The sequence below is a fragment of the Xenopus laevis genome, chromosome 2L (assembly GCF_017654675.1).
Source record: "Xenopus laevis strain J_2021 chromosome 2L, Xenopus_laevis_v10.1, whole genome shotgun sequence".
NCBI lineage: Eukaryota > Metazoa > Chordata > Amphibia > Anura > Pipidae > Xenopus > Xenopus laevis.
In genome coordinates this window covers 12,432,154-12,451,425 of record NC_054373.1, presented here as the reverse complement: position 1 = coordinate 12,451,425, position 19,272 = coordinate 12,432,154, and the positions used below count along the sequence as shown (strand labels likewise).

The 19,272-nt window shown below is 38.4% G+C and overlaps 1 protein-coding gene across 1 annotated transcript in view; it reads left to right on the top strand.

Annotated features, from left to right (window-relative positions):
• The window catches only part of morc3.2.L (MORC family CW-type zinc finger 3, gene 2 L homeolog), a gene marked incomplete at its 5' end in the record, with an annotated part of 47,144 nt that extends 28,126 nt beyond the window's left edge, over positions 1–19,018 (top strand). Inside the window, 10 exon segments of the mRNA NM_001093378.1 lie at positions 1,924–2,043; positions 2,389–2,486; positions 3,075–3,176; positions 5,344–5,466; positions 6,910–6,987; positions 8,908–8,929; positions 10,384–10,505; positions 13,851–14,706; positions 17,191–17,336; positions 18,625–19,018. Coding sequence (NP_001086847.1) covers positions 1,924–2,043; positions 2,389–2,486; positions 3,075–3,176; positions 5,344–5,466; positions 6,910–6,987; positions 8,908–8,929; positions 10,384–10,505; positions 13,851–14,706; positions 17,191–17,336; positions 18,625–18,784 — 1,827 coding nt within the window. The 3' untranslated portion in view covers positions 18,785–19,018.
• Positions 19,019–19,272: the final 254 nt, after the last annotated feature.

Below are 19,272 nucleotides of genomic sequence, written 5' to 3'. Positions count from 1 at the left end.
TTTTCCCAGAACTGTGCTGGCTTTTTTAGATGTTTTTTTTTTAGCAAAGTCCAATCTAGCCTTTCTATTCTTGATGCTTGCAGTGCACCCTCTGTATTTACTGTCATGCCGTCTTCTTTTTATGGTAGACTTGGATATCGATACTCTACCTCCTGGAGAGTGTTGTTCACTTGTTTGTCTGTTGTGAAGGGATTTCTCTTCACCATGGAAATGATTCTGAGATCATCCACCACTGTTGTCTTCTGTGGACGTCCAGGTCTTTTTGCATTGCTGAGTTCACCAGAGCTTTCTTTCTTTCTCAGGATGCACCAAACTGTAGATTTTGCCACTCCTAATATTGGAGCAATTTCTCTGGGTTTTTTCTGTTTTTGCAGCTTAAAGATGGCTTGTTTCACCTGCATGGAGAACTCCTTTGACCCCATGTTGTCTGTTCACAGCAAAATCTTCCACATACAAGCACCCCCCCCCTCAAATCAACTCCAGGGCTTTTATCTGCTTCATTGATAATGACATAACGAAGGAATTGCCCCCACCTGCCCATGAAATAACCTTTGAGTCAATTGTCAATTACTTTTCAGCCCCTGAAAATGAAGTGATTGTGTTAAAAAAAAGGCTTTAGGGCTCTTATGACGAGCGGTTGAAGCTGCGCTCCCCTACGTTCCGTTTTTCTGCGTTCAGCCGCAGGGGAGCGCAGGAATAGACGCATTAATCTTTTTTCAATGGGGCTGTACTCACACAGTCGCGTGTAGGCGCAGATCGCAGGAAAAATGCAGCATGTTGCGTCTCAACCTGCGTTCTGCACCTACACGCGCCTGTGTTAGTACAGCCCCATTGAAAAAAGCTTAATGCGTCTATTCCTGCGCTCCCCTGCGGATGAATGCAGAAAAACGGAACGCAGGGGAGCGCAGCTTCAACCGCTCGTCATTAAGAGCCCTTAGTTCCTCGCATGTATATGCAATCTTTCTGTCCAACCCACTGAATTAAAGCTGAAAGTCTGCAGTTGAACTGCATCTGAGTTGTTTCATTTAAAATTCATTGTGGTAATGTACAGAACCAAAATTAGAAAAAGTTGTTTCTGTCCAAATATTTATGGACCGAACTGTATAGTGAATTATTTGCAGTATAAACAGTGTAATTTAAGAATAAAAACATTATAAAAATCATGACCGAATCCATTAAATGCTATTCAATACTACTAGGGCCTACTTTCCCTTTAACGGAATATTTATAGAAAACACCCTGAAAAAGTTATTCTGAATAAAAATTCTTGTTTATTGTCTTTAAAGGGGTTGTTCACCTTCCAAACAGTTTTTTCAATTCAGTTGTTTTTAGATTGTTCCCCAGAAATAAAGACTTTTTTCAAATACTTTCCATTATTTATTTTCTACGTTTTTTCCAAAATCTAAGTGTAAAGTTGAATGTTCGTGTCTCTGGTGTTTGAGTCTGGCAGCTCAGTAATTCAGGTGCAGACTCTGAACTGTTACAATTTTGCAACATTTAGTTGATCCATTTCTCAGCAGCATCTCTGGAGTATTAGCAACTATTGTATCAATTCTAACAGCTGCCTGTAATGAAACCCAGAGATTCTGCTCAGCAGGGACAAAGATAAGAAATGGATCAACTAAATGTATCAATTTAGAACAGTTTACAGGATCGGCGACCCCCCCTCCCAGAGCTGCTTCAGAAGGAGAGAAATAACAATTTACACTTCAATATTTGAAAAACCGTCACACATAGAAAATAGAAAGTCTTTGGAAAAAGTCTTTATTTCTGGTGATCTATCTGAAACCAACTAGTTGTTTGAAGGTGAACAACCCCTTTAATAATAATAATAATGTTTTATACAGATGAATGGGACCATAGCAGTGCAGAATCTATGCTTGTGTTCTATTACTTTGTGTGTGCTTTCCTTAATACAAATAGCCTAAAACCATAAAAATCACATTTGGATATAACTGCCGGAACAAGGAACATTATGGAGTGATGATGTACCATAAAAACAGACTCATTAAGGGTTACGAAAAAGTTGGCTGCCAATTAAAGGTATGTTTAAAGCTCAATTAAGAATATTGAATGTTCTTTTGTCTACATGGATCCTAAGTGGTACATCGTTCAAAATATTTAAGCATGGGACCTGTTATCCAGAATGCTCGGGATCTGGGGTTTTCCAGATAAGGGATATTTTCCATTATTTGGTTTAGAGCACACTGAGCATGTGCAGTGCCACTGACAAAATAATGAAATACAATATTTCTAGTCATATACTTCTTGGGCTTTGATTCTCTTATTATGGCAGTTTAGTTTTATGTGAAGACTGAACAGGTTTTCACTGTAGTCATCTGTATTATTTATTTATTTATTTATTTATTTATTTTACCAATTTCCTAGGCTAATAACATGGGTGTTGGGGTTGTTGGAGTCGTCGAGTGCAACTTTCTCAAGCCCACCCACAATAAACAGGATTTTGATTATACAAATGAGTATAGGTAAGTTATAATTTTGCTGCGATTAGAGGATATTTGTCATTTAAAAATATAGTTTGAAGGGGATGTTTACCACATTTGTAAGAAAGGTTGAACTGTTTATTTTCCCAGAGAGTAGTATAATACAAATAATTATTGTGTGTAAAAAAAAAAAAAAAAAAAATATATAGATGGATTGATAGATATAGATGGATTGATAGATATAGATAGATATAGATAGATATAGATAGATATAGATAGATATTGATAGATATTGATAGATATTGATAGATATTGAGATAGATATTGAGATAGAGAGAGAGAGAGAGAGAGAGAGAGAGAGAGAGAGAGAGAGAGATACACACACACTCTAGATACGAGTCAGCAGTAGCCGAATGCTTTATCAGAGCAGGAAATACTTACGTTCCTGTTGGTAGACATCAATGCGAAAATATATGCATGTAGTTAGCTATTCCTTTTAAAGAGAAATAAGTTTTACACACATTCTACTATACAGTGTATGAGCATGTGTATTCGGCTGAAGTGTCTATAGATAAATAAAAGTTTACGTATGTAATAAAATGTACCTGTTTTGAAAATGTGATCTTGTAGGCTCACCTTGTCAGCATTGGGATTTAAACTGAATGATTACTGGAATGAAATGAAAGTAAAAAAGAATTCTCACCCTCTAAACCTTCCTGTTGAAGATATACAGTAAGTAAAAAGCCACCTATTTTAAATGTGTTTTATGGTTGTTAAAGGATAAGTAAATCTTAAAAATAAGTGTAAAAGAGTGAGCTATTCTAAGCACTTTTGCATTGTACATTCATTAGTTTATTTTTATTCCTTGATTTTAAAGGATACATGTACTGTTGACATCAATAATTTTTGTTATAAAAGCACCACCTGCTGGTCACTTTCCAACCAATCTGAGTAAACGAATGAATTTTGTAACAGCGTCACCTGCTGGTCATATGACCACAAAGTAGTCAAGGAAGTTGTCAGGAGAAAGAAAGAGGCTGCTTTGATGATCTTCTGTTGAAAATGTTTTTATTGTTTTCCACGTTAAACAAGCAGGAATTTCAACAAAAGATCAAAGCAGAACAATGAGGCACACCAATACAACTTGTAGCAAAAATGCCTAATAGGAAAATGAAGAGTAAATATGATTGGTGAAGCCATCTTAGTTGTTCCACAGATTAAAATAAGTAAATTAAAATCTAATCATATAACCAAGCAACCAAACCACCAAACAACGCTCAGCGAATGTTACTAAATTTTAAAATTGTACCAGCATAAAGCAACGGCTGTAAACAAAGAAAATATATAAACATATCCATTGAACCAGCAAAGATTAGCTTATAAATGTAACAAGCCCAATGTGCGTGCTTTGAAACTAGAGTCAATTTGATCTGATGATCTTCTGCTCAGGAAAGATTAGCAGAAGAACATCAGAGCAGCCTCTTTCTTTCTCCTGACAACTTCCTCGACTACTTTGTGGTCAGACTGGTGGGAAATGACCAGCAGGTGGCGCTGTTGTTACAAAATTCATTGACGTTAACACTACATGTATCCTTTAATATCATGGAATTAAAGAAAAATACATACTGAATGTACATTGTAAAAGTGGTTAGAATAGCCCTCTCATCAATTTTATTCACATATTTTTAGGGTTTACTTATCCTTTAATGGGTGACTAAAGCCCTGTGACAGAAGATACCAGCATGTGTTAAGGAAATTTACACCAAATGTAAATTAATTTTATGTTAATTCTCTTCTAAGCACTTTTGTAATGTACATTTGTTTTCCTAGTTTTTACCTTGCTATTCGATTTTGGGTAATTTATGTTGCCCTGGGAGCCCAAGGGTAAACTGTGTGCTAAATCCAGCATGAGGAGCATAGTGCAGTTCATGATGTGTAACCAAACCCTATCCTTATGGCCTAACATGAGGTGGTGGTATGGACAAGACCCTGTTGCTAAGCTGCTTCTCCTACGCTCCCTAACTTGTGCCTCTTGATGTGCAAGTTAGAGTGCAGGTTGTGGGCCTATTATGTGCCTTCCCTATCCTGCCACTCACTAATACATCACTGACTAATGCAGTCAATGCTTTATTCCAAAGGCAATCGGCCAATTGAAACAACATCGCCACCTGCTGTTCATTTTGGCTGACTGACTAATGTTAATTAAATTTGTGAGAAGAGTAAATCAGACGATATTCTGCCCCTGACAGCAATCTGACATGGGGCTAGACATATTGTCCGTTTCCCAGCTGCCCCCAGTCATGTAACTTGTGCTCTGATAAACTTCAGTAACTCCTTATTGCTGTACTGCAAGTTGGAGTGATATCCCCCCCCCCCAGCAGCCTAATAACAGAACAATGGGAAGGTCACCAGATAACAGCTCCCTAACTCAAGATAACAGCTGCCTGGTAGATCTAAGAACAGCACTCAATAGTAAAATCCAGGTCCCACAGAGACGCATTCAGTGACATTGAGTAGGAGAAACAACAGCCTGTCAGAAAACAGTTCTATCCTAAAGTGCTGGCTCTTTCTGAAAGCACATGACCAGGTAAAATGACCTGAGATGCACCTACACACCAATATTACAACTAAAAAAGTACACTTGCTGGTTCAGGAATGAAATTTTATATTGTAGAGTGAATCATTTGCAGTGTAAACAGTGTCATTGTAATATCCCAGGAAACTATTGCCTAAGATCTGCCATAAGCAGGGGCCAGATTATTTACATGCAAATCTACAAAGGACTATTTGGTTGTGATTTGGGCTTCATTACTTAGTTGCCTGCCTTTATTATCGATTGATTGCTATGTATTTAGATTGAAAACAAAACCATTTTTTTACCAAATCTTTTTGTGTCCAGGAAAAAGCCCGACCAGTTGTGGGTTCAGTGTGATTCTTGTCTTAGATGGAGGAAACTGCCAGATGCATTGGGAAAGTTGCCCGAAAAATGGTACTGCAGTATGAACACAGACCCACAATTCAGGTAAAGTAGCAGTGTAATGCCAACAAAAATACCTTTCTTTAGCAGATTCTTTTATTTCATTATCTAATACATGTGCCTCTAAATTTTTTTTTTCTGCCATTTAAGTTCTGCATAGACATTTTACTAAATTTTTACTAAAATTGCACTTACAAGCACAACAATATATCTATAAAAAGTATTCTCAATGACAGATGTACAGCCCCCATTATTCTGCAGTTTACTTCCCCCACTAACTTCCTTAAAGGGGATGTAAAATCAAAAAAGTAAATTAATTTAAAGGGGTGGTTCATATTGAAGTTAACTGTTAGTATGTTATAGAATGGCTAATTCTAAGCAACTTTTCAATTGGTCTTCATTATTTATTTTTGACTCTTTCCTGCTCTCAAATGGGGGTCACTGACTCCTTTGTAAGGCTACAAATGTATTGGTATTGCTACTTTTTATTACTCATCTTTCTATTCCGGCCTCTCCTATTCATATTCCATTCTAATTCAAATCGGTTTATGGTTGCTAGGGTCATTTGGACCCTTTCAACCAGAAAATCATGATTTTTATAAAATGGTTACACCATTTTTAATTAAGTATATTGAAGATAGGCTTATATATAGGAAGTGGACCCTTTTAAAGGAATTTCTTTTTCTGGACTTTACATCCTGTTTAATCCTATGAAGGGATCTGCAATGTTCTGTGCTAGGCTGCAGTGATTCAAATGTGTCTGTATCCCACTTGTGTAGCAATGTTAATATCTAATGGGCCTTCTCCTTCAGCCTGTCCCTTGAAGTTCAGCTGAGGCCATAGAAGATGTTGGCTCTCTACTGAGGGTACATACCCACAGATTACCTACTCTGGACTCATGCAGTCATTGGGCATGACTTCAGGGTCTAACAATGATCTTCATATATCTTGCTCTCATGAATACTGGATGTGCATTAGACAAGAATGTACTTTCTAATGCTGTATGAGAGCACACTACATTATGGGGCCGATTTATCAAGGGTTGAATGGTAAATTAGAATTTGAGTTTCAAAATTCACACATTGAAATTTTAATCACACCTCGACCATGGACACAGTCCTGATTGGAATATTCGCCACCTAAAACCTGCCAAGTTCATGTACAAGTCAATGACAGCGGTCGGTCGAGCCATTTGGATATGTTAATAGCCTTCCTGACATTCAAGTTTTTATTTTTGGAGAAAAACTATTCAAATTTTCGGGTCGGAACCGTTCATTCAAATATTAGACATTCTATTTTTTTCTTAAATTACCTGCCAGTTGTATTGAGTGTATTCGAATTGAAAAAAATTCACATGAATTCAAAATTTGACCTTTGATAAATGGGCCTCCCCGTGTTATGGGGCACGGTACAATATGCAGTCTTTCACTTAGGAACCCTTGGAATTTTCTATTTCTGGATTTATCATGACTTTCATTATCTTAACAGAGATTGTTCCGTGCCTGAAGAGCCTGAAGATGATGATGACATCACTCACTCCACGTATGAAAAGACCTATAAGAGAAGGTAAGTCATCCAAGTGCTGGTAAAAATACATGTGAGTGCTTAATGTGTTTGAATGCACCTTGAACATTTACCCAAGTAACATCTATTCTTTACAGAGTAGCATGCATGTCAAATATGCACACTGTGAAACTTATAGTGCATGAGGTGCAACCTTGGTAAAAGCAAGGGTAACTAATTCGCCTTTAAAGTATGGTACACTCCGCCTATGTGTACCATTGAATTTAAAGGGCATGTAAAGGCAAACCTATCTCCAATATACTTTAATTAAATATTGTGTACTGTTTTTATAAGAAACCTGACTGTATGCAGTGAAATTCTCCCTTCATTTACTGCTGTGGATAGGAATTGTCAGACAGTCCCTAACTGCTCTGCAGGGAAACAATCATACTTATGAACAGCAGGGGGAGTCCCGCCTTACTTCCCAGCCATACCGAAATCAAGCCGCTTTGTTTGTTTCCCTGTAGAGCAGTCGGCGACTGTGTAGAGATTTGTATTGGATTTTATTTTGGCTTTACAACCCCTTTACTGTTTCCAACTCCAGCTGCAGGGACAAAGATCATGGAGCCAGATTTAAACGGATAAACTGGGATTCTATTTGGAGGATTAGTTTGCTGCAGCCGCTGATTCTGCAGAGTTGGAGAAAGTTTGTATTAAACAATAGAAAAACTATAAAATCCACATTAGATTACATGACAACACAGGACCCAGTGCAGTCTGTATATTCTAATTATTAATCAGTCTTACTGTATCCGCTTCTGCCAGATATTATTTGACTTGTGCTGTTTTGATAATTTATAACGATCCCTAAGCAGCCCAGACCACACTGAGCATGTGCACAGTCTTGGTCTTGCAAAGATGTTTAACAAAGTTACAAGATGGTGACCCCCTGTTCCCAACTTTGAAATAGAAATCATTTGTTTGATTATGCTTGTGGTGCAGTAAGTTTGTTTGTTTAATATACAAAATATAGCATTTCTAGTCTTATTCTAGTTTAGACTTTACTTACCTTTTAATGGGGTTATTTATCAAAATCCGAAAATATCTCAATTTATTTCTGAAATATACTCTGACCAAATCCGTACGGGTTATTTCTTACCTTATTCATCAATCAATTTTCCTGATAAATTTCCTGTGGGGGGAAAAAATCGTGAAAAACTTGGATCGTACAAATTGTTCGGATTTTAGCCCTGAAAACCACAAAATCTACGGATTATTGCACGAAACCCAGCACAGACCAAGATATCTTCAGGACTTGACTAATATACAACCTCGGCAGGTCTGAGATGCCGGATTTTCAGATTCTGACTTTTTACATCCTCCGGGTATAATAAATCCCAGAGGATAAAAAAAAATTGAATGTTTCGAGCTTTTGGCATTTGGACTTTAATAAAAATGTGAATGAATTATCCTTGCTTCTACTCTGCCTGTCTATATGGAATTTCACAAGTGCACTGAGGATTCCAATTTAAATTTTAATTCTATACTTTGAAGGCCTCATAACTTTATGCTGTTTGCCTAGGATATGGCACTTTGCATTGGAATAGAAGTAATATACATGTGTTTATTGCACATTCAGTATTCTATATTACATTACAGATTGTCTAAATATATGGGCCATTCAGACTTTAACCTGTCTGATACAGCATGCTCCTGGAAACAACAAGTTGTACATGTAAACTGCAATGCAGATAACAGACTGGTTTTAGGGCATTAGTATTATATTTGTTTATAGCTGTCATTTACCCAAAGCCTCTTGTCCAGTTTGAATGATACTTTTGTAGGCGCTATTAAAGAAATAGTAATCAAACCGCATAAGTATAACTAAACAACTGGCATTAGAATATTGGAATGTGGGAATGTTTAACGTGCGAGATGTTCCAAAGCTGTTCCTTTAACTGACATTGTTTATTTTTATTGCAGGAAATCTGAACAACTGCAGCAGGTGAGTTACCTTACTGTGCAATTGTTTGATACTGAGGGTTCTCTTGTACCTTTTTTACCCCTAAGCCATATTCAAATGTAAAAAGAGTTGGGGAGCAACACAAGCATGAAAATAGTACCAGGGGGTGCCAAATAAGGGTTATAATTGGTTATTTGGTAGCCCCTATGTGGACTGGCGGCTACAGGAGACTCTGGCAGTACATCTGGTTTTTATACAACCAAAACTTGCCTCCAACCCTGGAATTCAAAAATAATTACCTGCTTTGAGACCACTGGGTGCAACATCCAAGGTTGTTGAGTAACATGTTACTTTTGAGCCACTGTAGGGGGAACACTATTTGATACAAAAGGATTAGCAGTGCTGTTGAAACAGCAGCTCTAAAAGCCTAGTAATTGTAGTCCAAAACTGCTTAACAGACGCCGCTTAAAGGGATACTGTCATGGGAAAAATCTATTTTTCAAAATGAATCAGTTAATAGTGCTGTTCCAGCAGAATTCTGCACTGAAATCCATTTCTCAAAAGAGCAAACAGATTTTTTTATATTCAATTTTGAAATCTGACATGGGGCGAGACATTTTGTCAATTTCCCAGCTTCCCCATGTCATGTGACTTGTGCCTGCACTTCAGGAGAGAAATGCTTTCTGGCAGGCTGCTGTTTTTCCTTCTCAATGTAACTGAATGTGTCCCAGTGGGACCTGGATTTTACTATTGAGTGTTGTATATATATCTACCAGGCAGCTGTTATCTTGTGTTAGGGAGCTGCTATCTGGTTACCTTCCCATTGTTCTGTTGTTTGGCTGCTGGGGGGGAAAGGGAGGGGGTGATATCACTCCAACTTGCAGTACAGCAGTAAAGAGTGATTGAAGTTTATCAGAGCACAAGTCACATGACATGGGGCAGCTGGGAAATTGACAAAATGTCTAGCCCCATGTCAGATTTCAAAATTGAATATAAAAAATTCTGTTTGCTCTTTTGAGAAATGGATTTCAGTGCAGAATTCTTCTGGAGCAGCACTATTAACTGATTCATTTTGAAAAATAGATTTTTCCCATGACAGTATATCCCTTTAAGCGGCGTCTGTTAAGCAGTTTTGGACTACAATTACTAGGCTTTTAGAGCTGCTGTTTCAACAGCACTGCTAATCCTTTTGTAGTGCAGAATTCTGCTGGAGCAGTACTATTAACTGATTCATTTTGGAAAAAAATAATTTTTCCCATGACAGTATCCCTTCAAAGTATATGTTAACTGAAAATCTCTGTGGTTGTGACATTTTATATAATGCAGTAAGTGCACATTGCTGTTGTAAATGTGTGTTACTGACTGTTGGCTCTCTAGCTGTTGGGGAATAAAAGAAAGTTGCAAATGACTAAGGGACATTCCTGGGGTTCCATTAAAATATATTCGACAATATTATTACCACCTCTACAGACTGACATTACCATTTTGTTCTGCAGATGACACCAGATAAATCTACAATTTTATTCACACCTCAGAATAAGGAAATGCAGCCGTCTCTGAGCTCTGGTCAGAGGTTTTTTAAGCCAAATCAGAGCCAGGGGACAGATCTCAACACAAGGTACGTCAGCATGGCATGTACTATGTCAGCGATTCAGTACAGGTTTCTAACTAGAACTGTTAGCATTATGGCTCAATAAAAAGCATGGAGTTGTTCACCTTTCAGTTCATTTTTAGTATGTTATAGAATGAACAATTCTAAGCAACTTTTCAGCTGGTCTTCGTTAGTTTTTAAATTGTTTGACTTTTTCTTCTGATTCTTTCTAGCTTTTAAATCTAAACACAAATGCTCTGTAAAGCTACACATGTCTAGTTATTGCTACTTTTTATTACTCGTCTTTCTATTCAGACCTCTCCTATTCATATTCCTGTCTCTTATTCAAATCAATGCATGATTGCTAGGGTAGTTTGGACCCTAGCAACCAGATTACTGAAACTGCAGAGCTGCTGAATAAAAAGTTAAATAGATCAAAAACCTTAAATAATACAAAATGAGAACCTATTGCAAACTATCTCATATTATCATTCTCTACATTATACTAAAAGTTAATTTAAAGGTGAACAACCCCTTTAAAGCAGTGATATCATAAAGAGGCTTTTGATAGTAACTGTGGTATAGACCGCCTAAGAAATCGTACAAGTCTGTCAATGAGGTTTGAGGCTTTACAATTCGGATCAGCTATTACAGGATGCACCCACCAGAACAGAACAGGGGTATTGCCAATTCAGATATAACCTCTAAACCAAGAGAGCAGTGGTGGACATTTTTGATTCAAGCCCATCGAGGTGATTGAACTTGTGTAAGGTTTCCCATAGCTCATAACAAGGTAATAGCTGAAGAAAGATATTGCTGTATCAGTCATTTTGTTCAGATCCAGAAAGATATGGAACAGCTCCCCCCACCCAAGTCCCACTGTTTTACCATCATGCTAAGTTCCAGTGTTATTTAATGTAATTGGCCTTCATGCTAAGCTATATACAAAAAGGGGGGTTGTGGGAGCGCTCAAAAGGCTAAGTTTAAGTATATTTAAGTATAATGGAAGTGCTACTTTTCAGTGCACATTCCCTGGTCCCCTATCTCATCAGTAATTCAGTATAAATGCAAGTGCATGTGTTTACAAAACAGGGGTATTTAGTTATAAAGTTGATAAGCCACCATACCACGTCAAGGTAATCCCCATACGACAGTCCCTAACTGTTTACCTCTGGTCATAGTAGAAAAAGTATTTTACTTCTCTGCATAGTAGCATTCCTTGTAGTCAGTGTACCCAGAACCTTGATTTCAGTCTGAGGGCTAAATCCTCCCCCGTCAGTATGCAGCTTTAAGGGTAGGACTACACGGACGTTTTTGGCGCGTTCGGATGCGCTGCGAAAAACTGCATGCGGCAATTTGCACGCGACGGAAATAAGGTAAGAGATATACATTTCGGATGAAGTCGCAGCGTTGAACCGAAGCGACTTTCAGATTCAGACGCTGCACATTGCGACTTCACCTACCTTATTTCCGTCGCATGCGATTTGTCGCATACATTTTGTTGCAGCGCGTTGGATTGTGCCGAAAACGTCCGTGTAGTCCTACCCTTAAGAGAGAGAGATTGCCCAAACCAACGCCCGTTTTAATAGAATGCTTTTTATTGAATTTTAACAGTTAAAAGAAGAGAAAGGAAGGGGGTAAAAGGGAAGGAGAGGGGAAATTGGCTGGATTTATAGTTCATTAGTTGAGGGAGGTGGCTGGCGATTCAAGCCATGGAGTCCATATATTCTCAAATTTGCTTGGGCAGCCTCTAGCTACGTATGTGAGTTAATACAGTTCCAGTTGCGAGTTGACAAGCTTGATCCACCTATTGAGGGTTGGTGGTGTTGGGCCCATCCAATGTACGGTGATCGTCTTTTTGCAGTAGAATAGCAGCAGTCTCATTAGGCATCTGGTGTGTATTCTGGGCACGAGGGAGTCAAGGAGGCCTAGCAGGCAGGTAATCGGGTTGAGCTCTTGAGGTAGTGCCACAATTTCCCTCCAAAATTTGTATATAACAGGGCAATCCCATATTAAATGCAAGAAACCAGCGTTCAGGGCTGTGCACCTTGGACAGTTGGAAGAGCCCATCCTACCCATGACATGCAGTTTCCGTGGGGTACGATATGTTTGATGGATAATTTTATGTTGTATAAGTTTATCTCTTGTACTTACTAAAGGAAGGTAGAGGTTCTCTATGATTTCTTCCCAATCATCGGGATCTATTTGAATCGCACTGGTTTCCCATTTGTATTTAACTCTGGGCCTTGGGTCATATCTCTTAGAAATCAAGTGCTTATATGTGTTAGATAGGAGCTAAGGTCAGGCAGAGCGACAGTCTGGCGGAGAAGATGTAAGGTATGGAGTGTACCATTGGTATAAATGTGCGACCGTTTCTTCACCACTAATCTAGACCATGTTTCAGCTTCAAGAAAGACTGCAAAGTGTGAAAGATTACTGTTGCCCCACAGTGGGGTGTTAAATGTACAATAGCATCCCAGGCCCTCTAGACAACATCTATCACAGGTAGTACAGGGCTAACATCTTATCCTGTATAGAGTGTTTTGAAGGCTTTCAACAGATGCCAGGTATAAAGCCTCTAATAGATGCTGGATTTTCAGCATTAAACACCTTCCAGCTGGCTGTGTGGGAGGACTGGGCTGCCAGGTAGTAAAGTTCATAGTTAGGAGAGGCTAATCCTTGCTGGTCTTGTTGGGCCTTTAGGGTGGCCCTAGATAAGGTAGAACGCCCATTTTTGAAAGCATAGGACCACCATTAGTTTAAAGGGGAGTATGAGGTGCTACAAACCACATGAAGCTTCAGCCACAGCTTCCGGCTACCATACAGTATACAAAAAGGGGGGTTGTGGGAGCACTCAAAAGGCTAAGTTAAAGTGTATATATAAGTATAATGGAAGTGCTACTTTTCAGTGCACATTCCCTCGTCCCACTGTTTTACCATCATACTAGGTTTAAGTATAATTTAATGTAATTGGCCTTTATGCTGAGCACCCCTAAACCAGTGTTTCAGGTTCTAGCCCAGGGGAGCTAACCACACAGTTTGGGGAGCCAATTTATTAAAATGATAAAATGCTTAGATTAAATGCAAAATGGGGGGTGACTGGTTCTGGGGAGCTTAATGCCAACTCATTAATACCTGGAGATTAAAACAAATATAGCTGTTTAAGACCTTTGTCCGTTTGTGTGGGACCACCAAAATGGTTCAATAACATGTTTGTGCCAACACATTTTTTTTTCTTTAATTTTTAAGAAAACCCCCTTCTCATCAGCATGCAGATCAGAATGAACTTGGCCAACTGTATGGCAATTCACTTTGGTATCTTTTAAAGACATTTTACAGCTTCTGAAATGCTTTTTTGTTTTTCTCTTCTAGTTGTAAACGTCCACTATCTAATGAGAGTGCATCTGCAAAGAAGCAAAAGCTCAGCGGGTCGGATACTATTGATCTCCTTCAATGGAGCGATGATGATGATGATGAGGGCGATGTTATTATAATAGAAGATAACAGCACGGCCAAGCCAAAAAATGATAATATGAAAAGTAATCACTTTACCAATTCAAATCCGATCTCTACTGAGAAGATGAATTCTAGACCTGAGAACTTGAATGGAAGTGATCCCCTCCCAAACCCTGATGCCATTGCTAGAGGTGAGACTTCAGCAGTGGCCACCCAGACAGAAAGAGCAGCGTTGAATGTTAAAAAAGAAGAAGAAAGCAATTATTACGACTGTAATACCCAACAGACGGCAGAATCCACTCTTTACATTAACTGTAATGGAATAGCCCATCATGAAATGGACACCTCGCACCAAACCCATCACCAGGAAAGTTCTGTGGATGCAATAGACCGTGAAAAAGAAAGTCTGAGGATCTGCAGCGAAGAGCTGCTTCTCAGAGTGAAGGGATTAGAAGGGGAGATCAAAGAACTGAGAAGCAATCAGGTTAAGAAAGAAGTTTCTCACCAGGAGACTCAGACGGATATCGGCCCACTGAACCCTACTGAATTTCCTTCCAAACAGTTGGTCACCCAGTATGAACAGGCCCTTAAGGAAATCAGCAGGCTGAAAGCAGAGTGTGAGGTGCTACAGAATATGAAGGCTGAGCCAGGCTCAAAAGCTGCGAAATCAGCAGAGGCTGGCAGTGACATGGATGATATGGCTTTGCAGTTGGACAGCTTATTCAGACAGCTGGATGCGTGTTCCACTGAACGGGATCAGTATAAAAGTGAGGTATGCAGTATGCTCTAGTTTTTTATTTAAAGTGGAATTATATCCTACTTGTTGGGCAAGATAACAATTGAATCCATAATTCAGTAAAAAATATATATATATATATATATATATAATTAAACAATGGTATGTAGCTCTGCTCTTTGAAGGGATTGTTCTCCTTTGAGTTCACTTTTAGTATGATGTAGAGAGGAATATTCTGAGACAATTAGTAATTGGTTTTCATTTTTTAATTTTTTTTCATTATTTCACTTTTTATTTAGCAGCAATCTGGTTGCTAGGGTCCAATTTACTCTAGCAACCATGCATTGATTTGTTTCCTTATAGAGCATTTGTATTTTAGATGGGGTCAGTCACCACCATTTGAAAGCTGGAAAGTCTTAAAAGAAGAAACCAAAAAAATCTGACTTTTGAAGAAGTATAGGGAAAATGCAAATAGGAAGAGACCCACTTCTAGTAAAGCAGTAGCCCAAGTATTGGTAAAATTAAAAAATCTTTATTAGGACATGCATTAGACTAACGCGTTACGTGCCTAAATGGGCACTTATTCAAAGGCTTTTTTTTAAAGGATATGAAAAGTTAAACTAAAGAAGTAGATGGAAATGTTGTACATTTATGTTTTGTGCTTCTGTACCAGCCCAAGGCAACCACAGCCCTTTAGCAGTAAAGATCTGTGTCTCCAAAGATGCCCCAGTAGCTCCCCATCTTCTTTTCTGCTGATTCACTGCACATGCTCTGTGCTGCTGTCACTTACTGAGCTTAGGGACCCACTCACAATATACAGTACACATAGAATAGAAATGTCACATTATAAGGCTGATTAGTAATTAATACAGATAATTACTACATGGCAGCACAGAAACCAGTGCAATTAGCATCAGAATTGAATAATCAGCAAACCTGTAGCATCATCTTATATTACAGGGGAAGCTCATTTTCTGCTGGATAATTAGTGACGAGCCCTAAGCTTAGCTTCTCAACAGCCAATCAGAGCCCACTGAGCATGTGAGTGTCACAGACACTTTCCAAGATGGTGACCCCCTGTGACAAGTTTGAAGTCCTGGATCATTGCTGCTATTGACAAGTTGAAACTTTAGGCTGATGCCATAAGTTCACTATATAAAATATGGCATTTTTAGTCCTATTCATTTTTAGGGTTTCCTTCTCCTTTAAAGGGGAGTCGACCAATAAAAATTATATAAATTACAAGGCTCTGTGTGATGTAATTTATGTCCTAATAAAGATTTTTTTTAATTTAAAAATATTTGGGCATCTGCTTTACTAGTAGTAGGTCTCTTCCTATTTGAATTTTTCCTATACTTCTTTAAAAACAAAATACATCGTCCTTCATTATTCGGCTCATTTGTGTATCTTTGCTTCTACAAAGGTAACAGAAGGCAATGTGTTAGAAACAGTGCAGTTGCCTAAAAATCGGTAAAACGGAAACATCACATATTAAAGGGGTAGATGTTGGCCAGATGTCGATCAGGCAGGCTTAACCATTCCATCGGGGCTAGAAACACATCAATTCATTGATATTCCTCTCACCCTGACAGTCTGTCTTACTGTATTGTGATCCGCTCTTTGGCCTATTGTCTACCTCATGATGTGGCCATATAGGCAAAAGATATCCAGCTTAAAGGAACAGTTCAGTATAAAAACTGGGTAAATAGGCTGTGCAAAATAAAAAAATGTATCTAATATAGTTAGGCAAAAATGTAATGTATAAAGGCTGGAGTGACTGGATGTGTAACATAATAGCCAGAACACTACTTCCTGCTTTTCAGCTCTCTAACTCTGAGTTAGTCAGTGACTATAAGGAGGGCCACATGGGACATAACTGTTCAGTGAGTTTGCTCCGCATTCAGCTCAGATTCAAAAGCAACAGTTATGACGTGCCCCTCCCCTCAAGTGACTGATTGGTTGCTGCCTGGTAACCAATCAGTGGAAACAGAGAGAGCTGAAAAGCAGGAAGTAGTGTTTTGACTATTATGTTAGACATCCAGTCACTTCAGCCTTTATATATTACATTTTTGGCTAACTATATTAGAAATATTTTTTTATTTTGCACAGCCTATCTATTTACCCAGTTTTTATTTTTATACTGAACAATTCCTTTAAGCCAACATGGTCTTTGCTTCCAATGCACATGCTCCAGCTCAGCAGTCACTACCAAGATGCCTAGGACCAGATGTGATGTGGCCAAACATGGATGCCATAACCTCCCACTGTATTTCTGCATTTGTTGCATTTCCTTTACTTTTGGCTCTTTGATTCCTTCCTTTACATTTGCCTCTCTTGAGGTTGATGTTGGAATGAGCGGGAGGCTGGTGGTTAAAAATCCATGAGGGGTTAGTTTTGAAACCAGGTATCTACTGGGCAAAGACCTGCTGATTTGGTTCAGCTTGTGAATAGTCGGTTTGCTTGGTTAGAGTATTGGCCAAATGCTTCATTTTAACATGAATTTCTTGTTTGCACAAACAGGCTGAAAAGTTAAAGCAACAGTCAGCGCAGTTAGAAAGTCAAACCAAGCAGCTCGAAACCAGAATTGAGCAGCTGAAGCATATGGTCCAAGACATGGCGAAGAAAGAAAGTGCTTCAACCAGTGCGGCGACAGCGAGTGACCCTAAGTATGATACCGATCCCAAAATATGCATTTAGTCTATTGTGACAGCCACATAATGGTTCAGTTATTACATCACCAGGCCATTTATGAACATTACACTTTGAATTTTTTTTTTAAAGGAAAACTATACCCCTCAAACAATGTAGGTCTCTATAAAAAGATATTTCATAAAACCGCTTGTGTGTAAAACCCTGCTTCATGTAAATTAAACCATTTTCATAATTATATACTTTTTTAGTAGTATGTGCTATTGGGTAATTATAAATATAAAATTGCCATTTTAAAAAATAAGGCCGCCCCCTGGGTTCGTATGATTCACGGTGCACACAAACATACCAAACAAACTATACTTGTTAGGTCACACGAGCCAATTAACAGACAGAGTTGTGTCTTTTGCTTCCACACTTCTTCCTGTTAGAGTTGCAGTATTTCTGGTCAGGTGATCTGAGACAGCACACAGACCATCACAAAATGGTGGTTCAAGGCAAGAGATGTTAAAGGACAATATTTACTTAAATATATATTCCAGTTTGGTAAGATTCTTTAATATGCCACTTTGATATAAACTATCTGTTGCTTAAAGGGATACTGTCATGGGGAAAAATAAATTTTTTCAAAATGAATCCGTTAGTAGTGCTGCTCCTGCAGATTTCTGCACTGAAATCCATTTCTCAAAAGAGCAAACAGATTTTTTTATATTCAATTTTGAAATCTAACATGGGGCTAGACATTTTGTCAATTTCTCAGCTGCCCCAAGTCATATGACTTGTGCTCTGATAAACTTCAGTCACTCTTTACTGCTGTACTGCAAGTTGGAGTGATATTGCCCGCCTCCCTTTCCCCCCCCAGCAGCCAAACAAAAGAACAATGGGAAGTTAACACGATAACAGCTCCCTAACACAAGATAACAGCTGCCTGGTAGATCTAAGAACAACACTCAATAGTAAAAACCCATGTCCCACTGAGACACATTCAGTTACATTGAGAAGGAAAAACAGCAGCCTGCCAGAAAGCATTTCTCTCCTAAAGTGCAGGCACAAGTCACATGACATGGGGCAGCTGGGAAATTGACAAAATGTCTAGCCCCATGTCAGATTTCAAAATTGAATATAAAAAAATCAGTTTGCTCTTTTGAGAAATGGATTTCAGTGCAGAATTCTGCTGGAGCAGCACTATTAACTAATTCATTTTGAAAAAAGATTTTTTTCCCATGACAGTATCCCTTTAAGTAATCAATTTGGTATAGTTTTCCTTTAATTTCACATTTAATTGTAGCAATTTTTCCTTTGCAGCCTTACGTTACGATCTCTGCGGATAAACGTGGCGCAGTTGCTGACCACCCTGATGCCCGACCTGCAATTACAAGATATAAACTATGACGTCGATGTGATTGATGAAATTTTGACTCAAGTTTTAGAGCAAGCCGAGAATCAAGTGAATGGACACAAATAAAAACTGGAGGCAAATAGCGTGGAAGCACCACCCCAATTTGCTGCTAAATGTGACCAGAACTTCTCAGGCCCCTTGGTACAAAAGTGCAAAAAAAAAAAAAAAAACTTTTTAAAACATGAAATTTTTATGCACAGTTGTTACCTCAATTTTTTTTATGATCTTACGGATATAAAGTTTATTTTTTCATTAAAAAAAGAAAAGTAACATGCCAAATAAAGAAGAGAAAATATTTTGGAGAAAATATTTTTTTTTTTTTTTACAGATGATCTGCAGAATTAAGATTTATGGGAGAGATGGTTAAAGTAGAAGAGTAAATGGGCTAATGCAAATACTGCTGCCAAATTGTTTTTTTTATTGGCCCACTTGTAGCTGGATCGTTGGCCATTCCAATGGCTGAAAGGCCCATCTGAACACACAATGTAGAGTCCTAGTGCTCCATCTGTATTTGTTGCTGTTTGTAACCCCTTTTTTTCTATTTAAAAAGGGGA